We start from the raw sequence: 17,291 nt of genomic DNA on the forward strand, positions 1-17,291 counted from the left end.
CTCTCTCTCTCTCTCTCTCTCTCTCTCTCTCTCTCTCTCTCTCTCTCTCTCTCTCTCTCTCTCTCTCCCTCTGTTTCTCTCTCTCTCCCTCTCTCTCTCACACACACACACACACACACACACACACACACACACACACACACACACATTCTCCCCCACACTTCACCAAAACACGACCCAACACCAACAGCAAAAATAAACAGACAAACTCCGTCGACAGCAAGGGTGTTAGAGCGGAGATCTTTGGCAGAGAGGACAGTGGGCCTGAACCCATACTTTCTTGAGTTTTTTGGGTGGTGGTTGAGTTTAGAAGCAGCTGTTAGCCCGCGACGGTGAAGTGCGAGACTCACCTTTCCAGATAAACACTCGTGTGGATGGGCAAGCAGAAAGGCGGAAATAAAACGGCAACTGTACCTAAAGCTCATGAGCGGCCGCCGTTTCCGCTATTCTCAGGGCGAGATGTTGCGAATCTCTCCAAAGCCAAGGGGGAGAGGGGAGGGAGGGGGATGGAGGAGAGGAGAGGAGAGAGGGGGGGGGGGGGGGGACCAAAACCGAGAGAAAAAACCTGCCATAAATTACCAGTTGCCATGGCTGCGGTCGGGCTGATTGGACGGGGGCATCGCTGACGCGGGAGAACGTGTGACAGCGTTGTGAATAAGGTGTGGGAAGAGCAACGCCAAACATGCAGTGTAGTGCAGTGGAGTGGGTGCGTGCAGCGAGCGGAGCAGCGGCGAGCGGCTCATTGACACGTTCATCCACACTCCCACCACCACCACCACCACCACCACCACCACCACCACCACTACTATAGCCGCGCAGTAAACACAGCCGGAGATATTTCTCATCCAAGGACAACCCCAGGAAAGTTGAACCATGCAATCGAAACCAATGCTTACCACAGGCTTGCCACCCGTGTTTCATTTCTGGAGTATTTAACAATATATATATATATATATATATATATATCAGTACGTTGATAATTTTTAGTATTCGATGCAAGCAAACTTAAAGAGATACTTATGAGACAAGAGGCAGAATTAGACGCTGGCACCTTTCGCTCGTGTAGATTATTTATTTCATCTCTCCACCGTGCCAGCACTGTTGCTTGCTCACTAGAGTAGCTTTGTAGTGATTTCTTTGCGAGGGCGATTTGTTTCTTTAGGAATATGTGTACCTACTTCGATTTTCTTTGACTGGTCATCAGCTACCTCAGAAGAAAGAAAACGCTGACCACTGAAGCCCTCTCTTGTTGGAACCGTCGCCCTTGTAACAACAGAAGGATCAGCGAGCGAGCGCCCTGGCGTTTAAGGACCTCATTGTCACCGGCCAAATATCTAACCGTCGGCTATCTCAACACCTGGGTACAAGCCCAAGACAATGGTGCACTGTGCAGGATGCGAGCGGCCTATATTGGATAGGTTTCTATTGAATGTCCTGGACCGCGCTTGGCATGTGAAATGCGTGCAATGCTGCGAATGCAAATGCAACTTAACGGAGAAATGCTTTTCGCGAGAAGGGAAACTCTACTGCAAGAACGACTTCTTTCGGTGAGTGTCGACTTTAATTCGCCAGCACAATATTATGCTTTAAGTTTGTTTTAACAAACGTTGCCGGCTCCGTGACCGCATGTGTGTTGTTTTAACTGCATTTGTTTCATAGCAAGAATGTCATTGTCCTATGACAATAAACTCTCCTGAATCTTGAATTTGTTTTCAAGACGCCCAACATATTATTTCGTGGCAATAAAAAATAAACAAATATTCGGTATTGGATAATTCTTGTTTCATTGTTGCTGGATGTTCAAATGGTTCATTTGGATATTCTTCATGTGTATTGAGAATGTCTGGTTGGGGAACAGAGGGATATGACAGCTGTTCGCCGTTTCACGGCGGCGTTGAAACATGCTGAATTGTGTGAACACATTTTACACTCTTCCCGTTCAAACCACGACCGGTAACTTTAGCTGGTCTTGTAATGCGGAAAGTGTGTATTCAGCAAGAGAAAATAGACCTCGCACTTTTCTTTCGCCGAGGCAAATTAAAGGATAGATCAATAACTAGGAATCCTAGAGGAAATCCATCGGTCCTTGGTGTTGCCTTTTTTTCCCCTTTTTTTTTTGAAACGATGTGATAAACGTTTTTGAATAACAAAAGTGCCTGAGGAGGAAACCAGAGACAAAGAACATACATGTGGGCAAATCTTTGTTAGCAAACACCTCAACAGAACCTGCACGGGATAGCGACACAATTGCAATACAAAACTCCTGGACAAAAATCCGTAATCTAAACGCACAACCCGGGTAAATGTTGTTTACATCAAAGATCCGCTCTAGGATCTTCGGTTGACATGAATTCTACCTTCCTTGTGGAATCAGTTATTTCTATCGAACTGAAGAAGGGTTTCGGCCCGAAACGTTGCCTATTTCCTTCGCTCCATAGATGCTGCTGCACCCGCTGAGTTTCTCCAGCTTGTTTGTCTACCGTCGATTTTCCAGCATCTGCAGTTACCTTCTTAAACATTTCTATCAAACTTTTAGTTTGACTTTTATCCACAATCTGGCGGCGAGCAAATGCGAGCGATGCTGCTCGAATTGCCGAGGAACTGAATTAGCTTATGGAGTCAAATGTGGAATAGATGTCCCCCCAGCATAGGTGTTTTAATGTGGGCGAAACCAGACCCTCCTGGAAGGGAATGTTCTCATACAGCTTCAACTCTAAGGAGGAGAAACCTGCCACCCATTCCATCCTCTCCAGAGATGCTGCCTGTCCCGCTTAGTTACCCCAGGGTGCACAAAAATGCTGGAGAAACTCAGCGAGTGCAGCAGCATCTACAGAGCGAAGGAAATAGGCAACGTTTAAGGAAATAGGCAACGTTTCGGGCCGAAACCCAAGGGGTTTCGTCCCGAAACGTTGCCTATTTCCTTCGCTCCATAGATGCTGCTGCACCCGCTGAGTTTCTCCAGCATTTTTGTGTACCTTCGATTTTCCAGCATCTGCAGTTCCTTCTTAAACACTGAGTTACTCCAGCCTTTTTGTGTCTATATCCTCAGGAGAAACCTGCTCCGGTTTTGGGGGATCTTTTTGTTGTTGTTGCCGGAAGCGATTTCGAGGGTAAACATCGCCTCCTCTCAGTCCACCGCCCACTGGTTTAGTTTCATTCGTCAACCCAGAAAGTTGTTTGCAGTGCCGATTCCTTGAAAGCAAAGATCGGAAGGACCTGCAGATGCCGGTTTACGCCGAAGAGAGACACAAAAAAACGCTGGAGTAACTCAGCGGGACAGGCAGCATCTCTGGAGAGAAGGAATGGGTGACGTTTCGGGTCGAGACCCTTCTTCAGACAAGAGCCTGAAACAATATTATTATTATTATTTTTATCATTACCAGCCGCTCCCGCCGAGTTGTGTCTACCTTCCTCGAAAGTATTATTTAGATTCAAGTTTGCAGTAGCTAACGTGACAGGAAAATATCCTTTACCTATTGCTTATGTCCCGGAACGATTGTCCCAGCCACCTCCATCGTAATTATTAATGAATGGTTTAACGTCAAGTTTGGAGACCTTTCCAAACAGGCCCTTCTGGAGAGAAAAAAAACACCCCTTCATTCTCTTGTAATCACACGCCATCATTTCAACATGCCGTCACCTGTAAATGACGTAGCATTTAATAATCCAATGGATTTTACATCCCAGCACGAAAATCAGATTTAAAATGTGTTTTTGTATTTGTGTGTCCATGAGGATGTTATTTTGAACTATCTGCGGCACGCTATCACTTCAACACAAACCCTTTCCCCGTTTACAGCATTTGTCCCTTTTCCACGAATAAAAACGAAGTAGCCTTTTCCTTCTGGGGAAAAAAAAACAGGGTAAAGTTGCAAAGAGTTGAAATATTCCAGATCACCTGTTAAACAATTTCGTCCAAGGCTAAGAGGCACACTCAAATTAAACAGTATACCCAAATATTTCAGGATGGAAATAACAACGTGGATTTTTTTTCCTGGCTACATAAGTGTATTAATTTGCCCCACCTAGTTCCCAAAATACAAACACAATTATTTTTGGTGTAACCGGTAATGTCTAAAACTTTTTTTTTTTACATCAATTGCCATTAATGCGTTTTTTTTTATTTCTCTAAATGCTGGTGCATTGAATTGAAGTGGAGACCAAGCATAAGAAGCATGGGCTCGCTTGGTCGACGCGAATAAGAGGGGAAATCGGCCGCTCTATTTGGGGGAAGCACGTTCCTAACTGAGCGTGACCCTGTCGGTTCGATTCAGCGTGAAGCGCTCAGCACAGCACACATTATCTGTCGGTACACAAAAATTGCTGGAGAAACTCAGCGGGTGCAGCAGCATCTATGGAGCGAAGGAAATAGGCAACGTTTAAGGAAATAGGCAACGTTTAAGGAAATAGGCAACGTTTAAGGAAATAGGCAACGTTTAAGGAAATAGGCAACGTTTAAGGAAATAGGCAACGTTTAAGGAAGTAGGCAACGTTTAAGGATATAGGCAACGTTTAAGGAAATAGGCAACGTTTCGGGCCGAAACCCTAGGGGTTTCGGCCCGAAACGTTGCCTATTTCCTTCGCTCCATAGATGCTGCTGCACCCGCTGATTTTCTCCAGCATTTTTGTCTACCTTCGATTTTCCAGCATCTGCAGTTCCTTCTTAAACACATTATCTGTCGCTTTTTTGGCCAGTTTGCTGACAGGGATCTCTCATAAATTGTTTGCGCTCATTTCCAGTCGATTTTCCAAACTGTTAACTGATCACTGATCAATCCGTCACAAGCCGGTCGCGATTTAGCCTGGTCTACGTTGCCAATGTGATAGTCGGCGCTTCTTCTCCTCTCTCTACGCCCCCCTCCCTCCATGCCTTGGAAGAGTAGAAGAGCCAGATTCACACCTTATACCCTTCCACGTCTCTATGTCTCCCTCTCCCCTGACTCTCAGCTCTGAAGAAGGGTCTCCACCCGAGGCATCACACATTCTTTCTATCCAGAGATGCTGCCTGTCCCGCTGAGTGAGTGAGTGAGTGAGTGAATAACTCCAGCATTTGTATGTCCAGCACATGATTGTAAATTAAACGCCATTCCACGCGATTGATTTCATGCAGTCAGCTACAAATGTCGTAAACAAAAAAAACATTTTTTTTTAAATCCTCTCATGGCACTTTCTCCTGATTTTTTTTTTCACCCCACAGTCGCTTTGGCACAAAGTGTGCCGGCTGCTATCAAGGAATCTCTCCGAGCGATTTGGTGAGGAGAGCCAGGAATAAAGTATTTCACCTGAACTGTTTCACTTGTATGATATGCAACAAACAACTTTCCACCGGGGAAGAACTCTACATCATCGACGAAAACAAATTTGTTTGCAAAGACGATTTTGTAAACAGCAATAATTCGAAAGAGAACGGCTCGCTGTCAGGTAAAGGCCGAATCCCATTCCTTATTCACACGCCTTTAATTATTGATGCTTAATAGCGACCTGCAACTCTTAACTCTAATATGTTGATCGATAAGGTATAGCTTTACCATCATCGCGCCTCGCTCGCATCTTGAAACAAATCGAGTGCTTTACACATTATAATTTATCGGTATTACATGAAGAGTCGGTGATTTGTATTGTACATACAATTTGATTTCCACTGTACCACGCTATGTTTTAAAGACCCATCTCGCCCTCCTAATGCCGCCTCGGGTCTATTGTAGCTGCCTTTTTCCTGCCGCTGGTAATTTAAGCGTCTTTTACTGATTTATGCATTGTGGAGTGTATTATTTTAAAGTCGTTTTCACGCCACTTTGTCTTTAGCCATTGTACCATTTCATTCCGGATTAAATATCTAAACTTTTATTTTTGTTTGCCACGCTATATTATATTCGCATTTACATTTTAATGTGACTATGATGTGCCAAGGATACGCTTTGGGGAAGATTAATTCGAGACAGACAGATAACGTATCAGTTATAACCTGGGCGTTGGTGAATATTTCATTTTCAACGCATCGAATGGGGATAAAGCCGCGCTCTAACGGGGGGGGGGGGGGCAGTGCGTCAATTATTAATACAATTCTCGGTAATTATCATTTTTAGAACCTATTTACACATTCTTCATCCCGCCTCATTTGATGTTTTGTGCAGTCACGGCATGCAGTGATCAAAGTTTATCGCCGGATTCTCAAGATCACTTACAAGATGACACAAAAGATTCAGAGAGCGTCACTGTTTCAGATAAAGAGACGGCCAACACCGAGGGCGAGGAGCAGAACCTGGGGGCCAAGCGCCGCGGCCCACGCACCACCATCAAAGCCAAACAGTTGGAAACTCTCAAAGCGGCCTTCGCCGCCACCCCCAAGCCCACCAGGCACATCCGAGAGCAACTGGCGCAAGAAACCGGGCTGAACATGAGAGTTATCCAGGTAGGGGCCAAGTCTCGCCACGGGTTCAACATTAAGGCGGTGGGGCCGCGGCGGGGAGAGGTGTGCCGAGAGAGGGGCAGTGATTTTAGTGATTGTTATGGAACCTACTAGGTTCGATAGAGGTTTTAAACTGAACCGTGCTTCCCGGAGACGGAGCTAGAGGTGTTTTTTAAAAAAAACTGGGGAATGATGTCAAGTATGTTTGAATCGCGGTATCCGTCCAAACGCGACAAGCGGGGAAGAGGTCGAGCTGAAAAAAAATGATTAACCAGGCTGTTCCCCGGACAACACTGAACCCTCCCAGCCGCTTCTTGTACCAAAAAGAGATATGCTGACACTGTTGGGGGTATTGTGTTTAAGAAGGAACTGCAGATGCTGGAAAATCGAAGGTAGACAAAAAGTGCTGGAGAAACTCAGCGGGTGCAGCAGCATCTATGGAGCGAAGGGAAATAGGCAACGTTTCGGGACGAAACCCTTCGGGTTTCGGCCCGAAACGTTGCCTATTTCCTTCACTAGGTTGCCTATTTCCTTCGCTCCATAGATGCTGCTGCACCCGCTGAGTTTCTCCAGCACTTTTGTCTACCTCGGATAGACTGTGACAGGCAAACATATCCGCAGAGGTACCCATGGAGACGGGACAGGAAGAAGTCCTCTTAAGTCAGTTAAAATGTGATAGAAATTAGCGAGAGACAACCTGCATGGTTTGCTCTCGAGGGGTCAAGACGGGCCCAAGTAAATAATGTGGCCGGGTGCAGTTCAGATGTGGCCGGGCCAGCGTTAACCACCAGCCTACGCAAGAGGCACGGGAATGTCAATAGACATGCGTTGAAGGAACTGCAGATGTGTTGGTTTACAGCGAAGATAGACGCAGGCAGCATTTCTGGAGAGAAGGAATGGGTGACGTTTCAAGTCCAGACCCTTCCTCCCTTCCTGGTGTTTGTAAACTGCCCGAGAAGACCCTGCTCGGGAAACCAATAGAGATGTGAACAGTTTAAGAAGGAACTGCAGATGCTGGAAAATCGAAGGTAGACAAAAGTGCTGGAGAAACTCAGCGGGTGCGGCAGCATCTATGGAGCGAAGGAAATAGGCAACGTTTCGGGCCGAAACCCTTCGGGCAGGGGGAAGTGGACGGCAATGCCCGAGGTAAACGTGGGACAATTGGGGTACAACAGACCTCCACACACACAGAAGAGGGGTCCTGACCCGAAACGTCACCCGTCCCTTTTCTCCAGAGATGCTGCCTGGCCCGCTGAGTTACTCCAACACTTTGTGTCTTATCTTTGGTGTACACCAGCATCTGCGGATTTTTTATTTCTACGTTTCCACGCAGAATTAAATCGGTTGTATTTTAAGCTTTCTTACAGAGCCTATTCCAGTCCCCGAGCTAAACATAAACTCGGCGGGTCAGACAGCATCTGTGGAGGGAAAGATAGACACAAAAAAGCTGGAGTAACTCAGCGGGTCAGGCAGCATCCCTGGGGGGAATGGGGAGACAATATTTGGGGTTGGTACCTTTCTTCAGACTCGCCCACCCTATAGTGCGCTCACCTCCTGCTCTTTGTTGGGGGGAGGGGATGGAAGCAACTGAAGGAGAAGGGCGATTTTCGACTCAATGGGGAAACTAACACCAGGCAAGGGCAGCAAAATGGGAACATTGTCCTCACTCGCTCCAAATGTGGAATAACTATAGAATTGTGAAGTGGGTTATCCAAAGGATAAGGCTGTCACTCTGGTGACCCGGGTTAAGTAAAGAGCACTTTATCCCCAGGCCAGTGACAATAATCACAATAATCTTACAGAGCAACGCTTCACCTGTCTTACAAAGCATATTATACTCATGGTTTCTTGTTTCCTATTTCATACCGTTTCTACATAAATAATTTCAAATAATTCTTTCACTTTTCAAAGTGATATTGCCACTGTTAACTGCTTGCTTTTGTAAATGAAAATCTGAAACTTAAAATGGGAACAATGATCAATATTACTAGTTTTAAAACCTCAATTGGCGAAAAACGTTGACACATTATTTGTATTCATTTTAAGAGTCACTTCCTGTCTCGGAGAGTCACTTTCCCACAAGATATGCCAACCTGGCCAATATTTCACCACATCTCCTGACTCTGCGAATAAATGAATGTTATAAGAAATAATTTATAATTCAACTTCAAAAATATATTCAACTTGCTGAATGATGGTGTAAGTGTCGGGGGTGGGGGAGTGAATGGTGCAAATGCCTTTTGATGTTTAATTCTGGGATGGCCTTCTCCCTTTCTTTCATCTCATGAAAAGCCTGGTGTAAACCTCGGCGATAATAGTGACATAAACCAGCACCTGCAGTTCCTTGTTATTACATTATAGACATTAGCGACCTGCCTTTCAAGGGTGCGTTGAGATTAATGCCAAAGCACGTAGTTACAGCCAACCTTCTTAAAAAAAAATGCTTCGGGCTTGTCTTAATTCTAAACTCTGGGATTGGAAGGCTAGTGTGTTTTTTTTTAAACGCTGTGAGTGTGGTTTTAATATTAACCCGGGATTGTTGGAATAAAAGGGTTTCTCGTGGCTGCTTCCTCTGTGCCCCAGGTTTGGTTCCAGAACAGAAGATCCAAAGAGAGGAGGATGAAACAGCTGAGCGCTTTAGGTGCCCGGAGACACGCGTTTTTCCGCAGCCCCAGACGGATGCGCCCCTTAGGAGATCGTCTCGACGGGGCCGACATGATGGGGAACGGCCCTTTCAATTACTACGGGGGTAAGTCTCAATTCATTCCTGTTAAATACTCCCCGGGATGTGCTTAAAAACTGATTACTTATTTAATGAGAAAGGCGCTGCAAATTCAGTTTTACAGTCGTCATTGATGGGCGATTGAAATACTGTATTGAAGTTAGCCATTTATTGACATTATTGACTTGTTCAATCACTGATTATAGGAAGGGACTCTCTGCGCTGTTTTAAGGCTAAAGTATATCTTTGCTTTCAACTATCTTCCCGTCAATGTCTGATCAGTTGCATATAGGAGAGGGGGGGCAGCGAAGTCCTAGTAACGTCGACAGTAAACCGCTCGCCTCGCGTTTACAAAAAGACCCCGAATAAACGCACCATATGTCCCTATATGCAGACGCATTTGCATCAAAAAAGACCCAGAGAGCGGGAGAACGATGCACTCCTGTAAGATTCAGTTTACTAATGAAACAATAGTTCTGGAAAAATAGGTTTGAAGGGTTCCTGCTTTCCTATTAAAACGAGATAGTGTGAAGTTGGTTGTAATTGTAGGTTTTATTCTCCAATAGATCGGAGAGCACATTTAAATTATATATGTGTAGGAAAAACTGCAGATTACATATTATATTAAATTATATATCAGCTGGTCTTTAACTCAATGGTCTTTAATATATTTTGTACGTGGTGCATATATATAATGTTTATATGTGTTATTGGTTATATATTTATTTACACACACACACATATATATAACTATATATAACAATATATAACAATATATATATATTGTTTATTTATGTGTGTATATACATGTGTGACATATATATATATATTTGTTTTCAACTATGTGATTTTTATATATATATATATATATATATATATATGTATGTGTGTGTATATATATATATATATATATATATATATATATATATAAAAATCACACATGTATATACACACAATATATATATATGCATATACACACAATATATATATATATATATATATATATATATGTGTATATATATATATATATATATGACTTTTTATAGTACGTGTATTGAAACGTACAATATATAATAATGATTTAACATAAATATTTAGTATTTTTTGTAACGTGGAACAAATGTTATAAGTACTTACGTTTTATTTATAATAATTCATGATAAAATGCTCACCTGAAGCAACTGTTCCAATTATAATGCCGCGTCCATTTAGAACTGTACACGGCTAGAAAAGGGCCTGGAATTGGTTGCATCTGAATTATTTTATTGACACTATATTTAGAAGTAGACTGAGGTGTTATTATTTGCCGAGACGTGATAAAGGCCCATCCGGTGTAAACTTAGCTGGGCCAACATTTGCCAAGTGTGCTGTTGACGGGGCTGGCGAGGTTTCCAACCTATTGTAAACAGCAGACTGGCTGTTGTTGGGACCATGGAGCAAACAGCTTAGGAGGGGATGGGGTTAATGAACATGGCATGAATATCCAGCATAAGTAGAAGGCCGGTGACAAAACCAAGCGGCGAACCAGGCGAAAATATTGCAAACACATTGCTTTAACCCACCCAAATTAAAAAATCGTTCATCTTTTTTTTTTAAAGCCTCAGATTTGCATTTTTACATTCATTTCACCAGAATTACGGGAATGCTTATTATTTTTGAAGAACGCCACGCTCCATGCATGTAAATACTGCTCACATATTCAGCATTGACAGGGTGAATATTGTCACTGACATTGGATTGTCCAGGGCTCTTACACTTGTCACCCAAGTTCCTCAAATTAGAAAAGATTTTGAATAAAAGTGTTTTACACACCGCGATAATCGGGCCAACTGGCCACATTTCCCACTGTTCCAACTCACTTTGAAACAAAAAAATTGAAATTGTAGTGACTTCTGGCATGACCACACTTTAAGTCTCCAATAATTCTTACTGGCTGGTTTCATAGAGTGGCAGCAATATTTTCACCCAGTCTTTTAGCTCAGTCGAAGCGGGCAGCATAATGCACGCACAACCGCTCCATTTCATTGACCTATGTAAATGAGCGTGTATTCAGGCTGAATTGCACAGAATTAATGGAATGGAGGGGGTCGCAGCTGAAAACCAAAACAAAAAATATATATTGTAACAGGCAGATCAGATGAATTTCGGGAGTACTTGTCAGAAGGGTTTAACTGAGCGCTTAATTCTGAACTTTTAACTTTGAAACAAAGTGGGCCGTATTAAGACTTGGGAGGTGGAATTGACGTTGGTAAATAGAGCAGTTTTTTTAAATGCCAGGATTTAAACATTAAGCGAAATGACATGTGGAGTATTTAGGCGGTAGGCTTGTTTCTGAACACTTTAATTGAACAGGCTGGGCTCGGAATATGAAAGTGTTTTGTTTTTATGGGGGGGGCAATATTTTTCAATGTATGTTTCTGCCACGGCGGGCTGTTGTTTTGTAGGATGCTTTAATGTAACTAGTTGAGTGCTGGGTTTTGTGTGTGTGTGTGTGTGATAGAACACTTGCGTTTGTATGCGACGAGTGAGCATTATTCAAAAAAAAGCGGGGGTCCCGCTGCGCCCGGCCTTCTGTGTGATCAGGATTAATAACACGGAGTTGTATTCCAAGCGTTTGTTTACATTCACATCTGCTTCAGTGTCACTTACAGAAATGAAATCTTCACACAGAGAAATATATATATATATTTTTTTTTTAAATAGACGTGATTCTGATCGACCACGTTCAGGGAAGCTGGGATTTTAAGTTTTAAGTTGTAAGCGAAAAGGGGGAAATAATAAAAGGCGCAGAAGGCAGAGTCCCGGGTTCGATCCTCACTTCCGGTGCTGTATGTGTGGAGTTCGCACGTCCTCCCCGTGACCCCGTGGGTTTCCTCCGGGTCCTCCGGTTTCAATAGACAATAGGCAATAGGTGCAGGAGTATGCCATTCGGCCCTTCGAGCCAGCACCGCCATTCAATGTGATATGAGCTTATCATCCCCAATCAGTACCCCGTTCCTGCCTTCTCCTCATATCCCCTGACCCCGCTATTTTAAAGAGCCCGATCTAGCTCTCTCTTGAACGTATCCAGAGAACCGGCCTCCACCACCCTCTGAGGCAGAGAATTCCACAGACTCACCACTCTCTGTGAGAAAAAGTTTCCTCATCTCCGTTCTAAATGGCTTACCCCTTATTCTTAAACTGTGGCCCCTGGTTCTGGACTCCCCCAACATTGGGAACATGTTTCCTGCCTCTAGCGTGTCCAAACCCTTAATAATCGTATATGTTTCAATGAGATCTCCTCTCATCCTTCTAAACTTTCCTCCCATATGTGGATTCGGTGGGCTGAATGGCCTGTTTCCTTGCTGTATGTCTAAACTAACTCCAAACTAAATTCAGTGTGCATCTTCCAGGGACAGTGAAAACGTTCCTAACGCGTAGGAAAGCTGTGAGATTATTTAATATATGTTTTAGCTGTTAACAATTAAAACGTCTATAATTTTACATTTGAAAAAAAAAACTAGAAACCTTAATTGGGAACTTCGCATATTACTGAGCATTTTTGAACAGGTAGGTAGGTCTTAATAACATAGTTAGGCCTCTATGTAGCAAATAGGATACAACGTGCTGGAGTAACTCAGCAGGTCAGGCAGCATCTGTGGAAAACATGCTTAGGTGACATTTCGGGTCGGGGCCTTTCTTCAGAGTGTAAGCCTCCCGATGTATTTCACAGTGGTACGCGATATAATGCAGGACTCTGGTTTCATGTTGACGGCAGAGTATTCCGAGGGGTTTACAAAGAATAACAATTAAATGAAATGCTTTGGATATAAATGCGCATGTTTTGTTTCTTGGTTGAACCGACAAACCGGATCGTAAATCCTTCTCTGCATTACAAGCGGATGAACTGGTTCGAGTTTGGCGCATTTAAAGGGCAATAGTGTTGGCGCAACTTACCGGCGACACGGTGGCGCAGCTTGGAGAGTTGCAGCCTCAAAGCGCCTGAGACCCGGGTTCGATCCTGACCTCGGGCGCTGTCCGGCTGCTCCGGTTTCCCCCACATTGTGCGAGGAGTCTGTGAGGTTAAATGGCCTCTGTAAATCTCCCCCAGTGTGTAGGGAGTGGACGAGAAAGCGGAGTAACATAGCGGGCGAGGCGTGGACTAGATGGGCCTCTTTCCATGCTGTATCTTTCAATCTTGCAATTAAAACAAACTTCTATCTATGTACCGCTAAGCGAAAGCGGAAGGAGTCAAAGCATCATTGCTTTGTCCAAAAGCGTTGGCAGCGCCAGGCATGGTCAAGTTAGACAATTCATACCTTGTTACTCGAGGCTTTAATAATGTAATTAATTGCGTTTCCGTTGTGATTTCTCTTGTCTCACGTTTTGCTTGTGATCAAGGTTATTATTAATATTCATCCAGAAATTTACCCGTTTACGGAATATATGACTTCTTAGTGAAACACGCGTCAATACGAAATCTGTGACCGTCAGCTCCATCTTCACGGATCTGTGGTAACTGCAGAGTCCTGTATAATGTGCGGGAAGGAACTGCAGATGCTGGTTTAAATCGAAGATAGATGCAAACTGCTGGAGTAACTCAGCGGGACAGGCAGCAGCATCTCTGGAGAGAAGGAATGGGCGATAATTCGGGTCGAAACCCTTCCTCAGTCTGAAGAAGGGTCTCGACCCGAAACGTCACCCATTCCTTCTCTCCAGAGATGCTGCTGCCTGTCCCGCTGAGTTACTCCAGTATGTTGTGTCTATCATCGAGTCCTGTATTATTTTTATGTACCAACGTGAAATAAATCGTGATCAACGCTCACAGAGTCCTAACAAATTTAATAACCCCATCCTGCACAATAAAACCAGCATCTGCAGTTCCTTCTTACCCAATAAGCCACCGGGGTCATTGATGGAAGGTAGACAAAAATGCTGGAGAAACTCAGCGGGTGCAGCAGCATCTATGGAGCGAAGGAAATAGGCAACGTTTCGGGCCGATACCCTTCTTCAGACGGTCATTGATGGAGTTTAGCTCAGTTTAGTTTAGTTTATTGTCACGTGTACCGAGGTACAGTGAAAAGCTTTTGTTGCGTGCTAACCAGTCAGCGGAAAGACAATACATGATTAAAGTCGAGCCATTTACAGTGTACATATACACGATAAGGGAATAAAGTTTAGTGCAAGGTAAAGCCAGTAAAGACCGATCAAAGATAGTCCGAGGGCCACCAATGAGGTAGATGGTGATGCAGGACTGCTCTCGAGTTGTGGTAGGGTGATTTAGTTGCCTGATAATTATTTTAGGAGATTTCTTTTTAATGTAAAATTATAGATGGTTTGATTGTTGGCAGCTAAACACGTGTATTAAAGTCCTTCACGGCTGCGCAATAGGCATGTAAGAAACGTTTCGTAGATTTCTCCACACGCCTGGAAACCACACGATATATGTAAGATGTTCTCATGTTGCACTTTAGGTTCCGGTTTATTATTGTCACGTGTACCAATGTACACTGAAGAGCCCTGTTTTGCATCTAATCACATCAGACAATACCATCAATAAATGTAATCAAAGCCAAAGTCAAGTACAATAGATAGAGCAACGGGGAAAAGACAGAGTGCAGAATGAATGTGCCGCAAGGAACTGCAGATGCTGGTTTACACCGAAGGTAGACACAAAATCCTGGAGTAACTCGGTGGGTTAGGTGGCGTCTCTGGAGAGAAGGAATGGGTGGCGTTTCGGGTCGAGACCCTTCTTCAGACTGAGAGTCAGGGGAGAGGGGAACCACAGGCAGTTTACCTCTAGTTTCTTTGTTCCCCTCTCCCGCTAATTTCCCTCTCCCCGACTCTCAGTCTGAAGAAGGCTCTCGACCCGAAACGTCACCTATCCCTTCTCTCCAGAGATGCTGCCTGACCCGCTGAGTTACTCCAGCATTTTGTGTCTGTCCAGAGTGCAGAATATAGTTCTCAGCATTGTAGCGCATCAGTTCCAGAGACAAAGTCCAATGCCTGCAATTAAGTAGAGGTGAATCGGACAGTACCCTAGTTTATGGAAGGACCGTTCAGGAGCCTGACATATGTCCTTCTGTGCATAGTCTGTCCTGATATATTTCATTGGTGAAGATAAGTCTGAAGAAGGGTCTCGACCCGAAACGTCACCCATTCCTTCTCTCCAGAGATGCTGCCTGTCCCGCTGAGTTACTCCAGCATTGTGTGTCTATCTTCGGAGTGTCTACCTTCTTACACATGTTATTTGTGTCTGCACAGATTATCAGACTGGCTGTAACTTGAAACCGCAGTGTGTAAATTCCATTCTTGTTTTATTCCACAGATTACCAGACTGAATATTATGGCCCTGGCAGCAACTACGATTTCTTTCCTCAAGGACCACCTTCCTCTCAAGCTCAGACTCCAATAGATCTGGGTTTCGTGCCCTCTTCCGGGCCTGGGGCGACCCCACTCGGCGGGCTGGAGCATCCACTGCCCGGCCACCACCCGAGCAACCTCCCTGGCCCCGGAGACGGGCAGCGGTTCACCGACATGATCTCTCACTCGCACGGGGACTCGCCCAGCCCGGAGCCGGGTTTGACAGGACCGTCAATGCACACGATGGCGGGGGATGTCTTCGGCCCGGGTCCCAGCCCGTCCTTCTCACTCACCAATGGGGGGTACGCCAACCATTTGTCACATCCACCTCCAGAAATGAACGAGGCGGCTGTTTGGTAACGGATGAAAATGGACAGCGCGTCTCCCGTCTCTCTATCTCTCTCTGTATCTGCGCTCTGTCCCACCCCAAAGACTATTCGCCCGCTGCCCGACCCGCTAAGCAAGGATGATGCCAAGATCATCAACAAAATTGGACATCCGCACATTAAAAACACTAAAACACTAAAAATAAAACCTCGACATTTCAACAAAATTGCAAATACCACAAACCAGAAGAAAAATTGCAACGAGTTAGTGGAGCAACGAAGATTTTTTTTGTACGGGACAGCATTGTGAGCGGAGATCTTTAAAAAAAAAAAATAATCCAAAAAAGGACACGTTTCAGAAAAAGACAAAGGCGTTCGGGAGCCTTCAAGATTTCACTTCAACTATTCTACCTACACGAAGCTGAACAACAAAAAAGGAGCTCATATACAAACTGAAAGAGTCTACTGTTTACGTACTATATTTAAATTCAGGAGTTTAATGTTTTAGAAAAAGCATTTTAAAACCTCTTGATCTGATTTGAACAAACGGACATCATGCAGCCAAACTTAGTTTTTGTTTTCCAAATTTTCTCACTGGAGTTGTGGTTCAAGGCTCCAGTTTGTACAAAGTGACTTTTGTTTTGTTATTTTTTGTTTTTGTTTTTGCGTATGTTTACAAAAGTGGAGAAACAAACTAGAAAGGTGCCAAATAGATAAGTCATAGCACAATTCCTCTCGGCTCACCGAGGCCGTCCACTGGAGAAAGTGTTCAGAAAGGGAGTGTTAAAAAATAAACTTTCTGCTCATTTTTAGCTCTCTCATAGAAATCATTCATATTGTTAATAATGCTCATATAGATTCATACAGGATTTTATTTTTGTGTCTTACCGAAACGAAAGGTCAAATATTTAAACAATTTTACTACATGGTCAAATATGCAGTTGATAGCTGCTAAGTTTTTTTTCTTTATACAGTATAGAATTCCTCATGATATCAATCTTTTGTCATAACAATAGACCTGAGCTTTTGTGACCTCCGTTGCATATTAGACCATTCACTGTATAAATGAGAAAAACATGTTGAATAAAATTTGTGACTTTTTAATAAAAAAACCCAAATTGATGTGTTAATGTCTTTAAAGGCCAGTGTTCTAGGAGTTGCACTAAAAATGCCTTGATCATTTTCATATCTCTATCCGTTTTCTTTCAAAGTAGCAGTACCTCTTTTACTGAACTAACCAGTCCAAAATTATAATTTAAAAAATATATACTTTTATTTTTATCTCTTCGATTTTCCAGCATCTGCAGTTCCTTCTTAAACACTTTACAATATCTCGAGTTGGCAGTGAAATTAACGTTTACTTCTAAATGGAAGGTTACTTGAATTAAATAAGTTCATGTTCATGAGTGATAGGAGCAGGATTAGGCCATTCGGCCCATCAAGTCTTCCCCGCCATTCAATCACGACTGATCTATCTTTCCCTCTCAATCCC

At 43.7% G+C, this 17,291-nt stretch overlaps 1 protein-coding gene across 2 annotated transcripts; it reads left to right on the plus strand.

Moving 5' to 3' along the window:
- Positions 1-586: 586 nt before the first annotated feature.
- Positions 587-16,924, plus strand: lhx1 (LIM homeobox 1). Of its 2 annotated transcripts, none has more exons than XM_033046249.1 (5): positions 587-1,547; positions 5,198-5,421; positions 6,225-6,412; positions 8,993-9,158; positions 15,439-16,924. In XM_033046249.1, exons 1-5 carry the CDS (start codon positions 1,378-1,380, stop codon positions 15,831-15,833), a joined length of 1,143 nt encoding a protein of 380 aa, XP_032902140.1. In that variant the 5' UTR covers positions 587-1,377; the 3' UTR covers positions 15,834-16,924. The 2 variants fall into 2 exon arrangements, with proteins under 2 accessions (XP_032902140.1, XP_032902139.1); XM_033046248.1 differs by having other exon boundaries at positions 594-1,547; positions 6,135-6,412.
- The last annotated feature ends 367 nt before the right edge of the window (positions 16,925-17,291 follow it).

This window comes from Amblyraja radiata, chromosome 28 (assembly GCF_010909765.2).
Source record: "Amblyraja radiata isolate CabotCenter1 chromosome 28, sAmbRad1.1.pri, whole genome shotgun sequence".
Lineage (NCBI taxonomy): Eukaryota > Metazoa > Chordata > Chondrichthyes > Rajiformes > Rajidae > Amblyraja > Amblyraja radiata.

What these genes read in the sequence shown, in the direction of transcription:
- lhx1 (XM_033046248.1), top strand. Translation starts at nt 1,378, where the DNA reads ATGGTGCACTGTGCAGGATGCGAGCGGCCTATATTGGATAGGTTTCTA. An exon ending in TGCAAGAACGACTTCTTTCG is followed by an intron (nt 1,548 to 5,197) that starts GTGAGTGTCGAC and finishes TTCACCCCACAG; the next exon opens with TCGCTTTGGCACAAAGTGTG. An exon ending in CCCTTTCAATTACTACGGGG is followed by an intron (nt 9,159 to 15,438) that starts GTAAGTCTCAAT and finishes TTTATTCCACAG; the next exon opens with ATTACCAGACTGAATATTAT.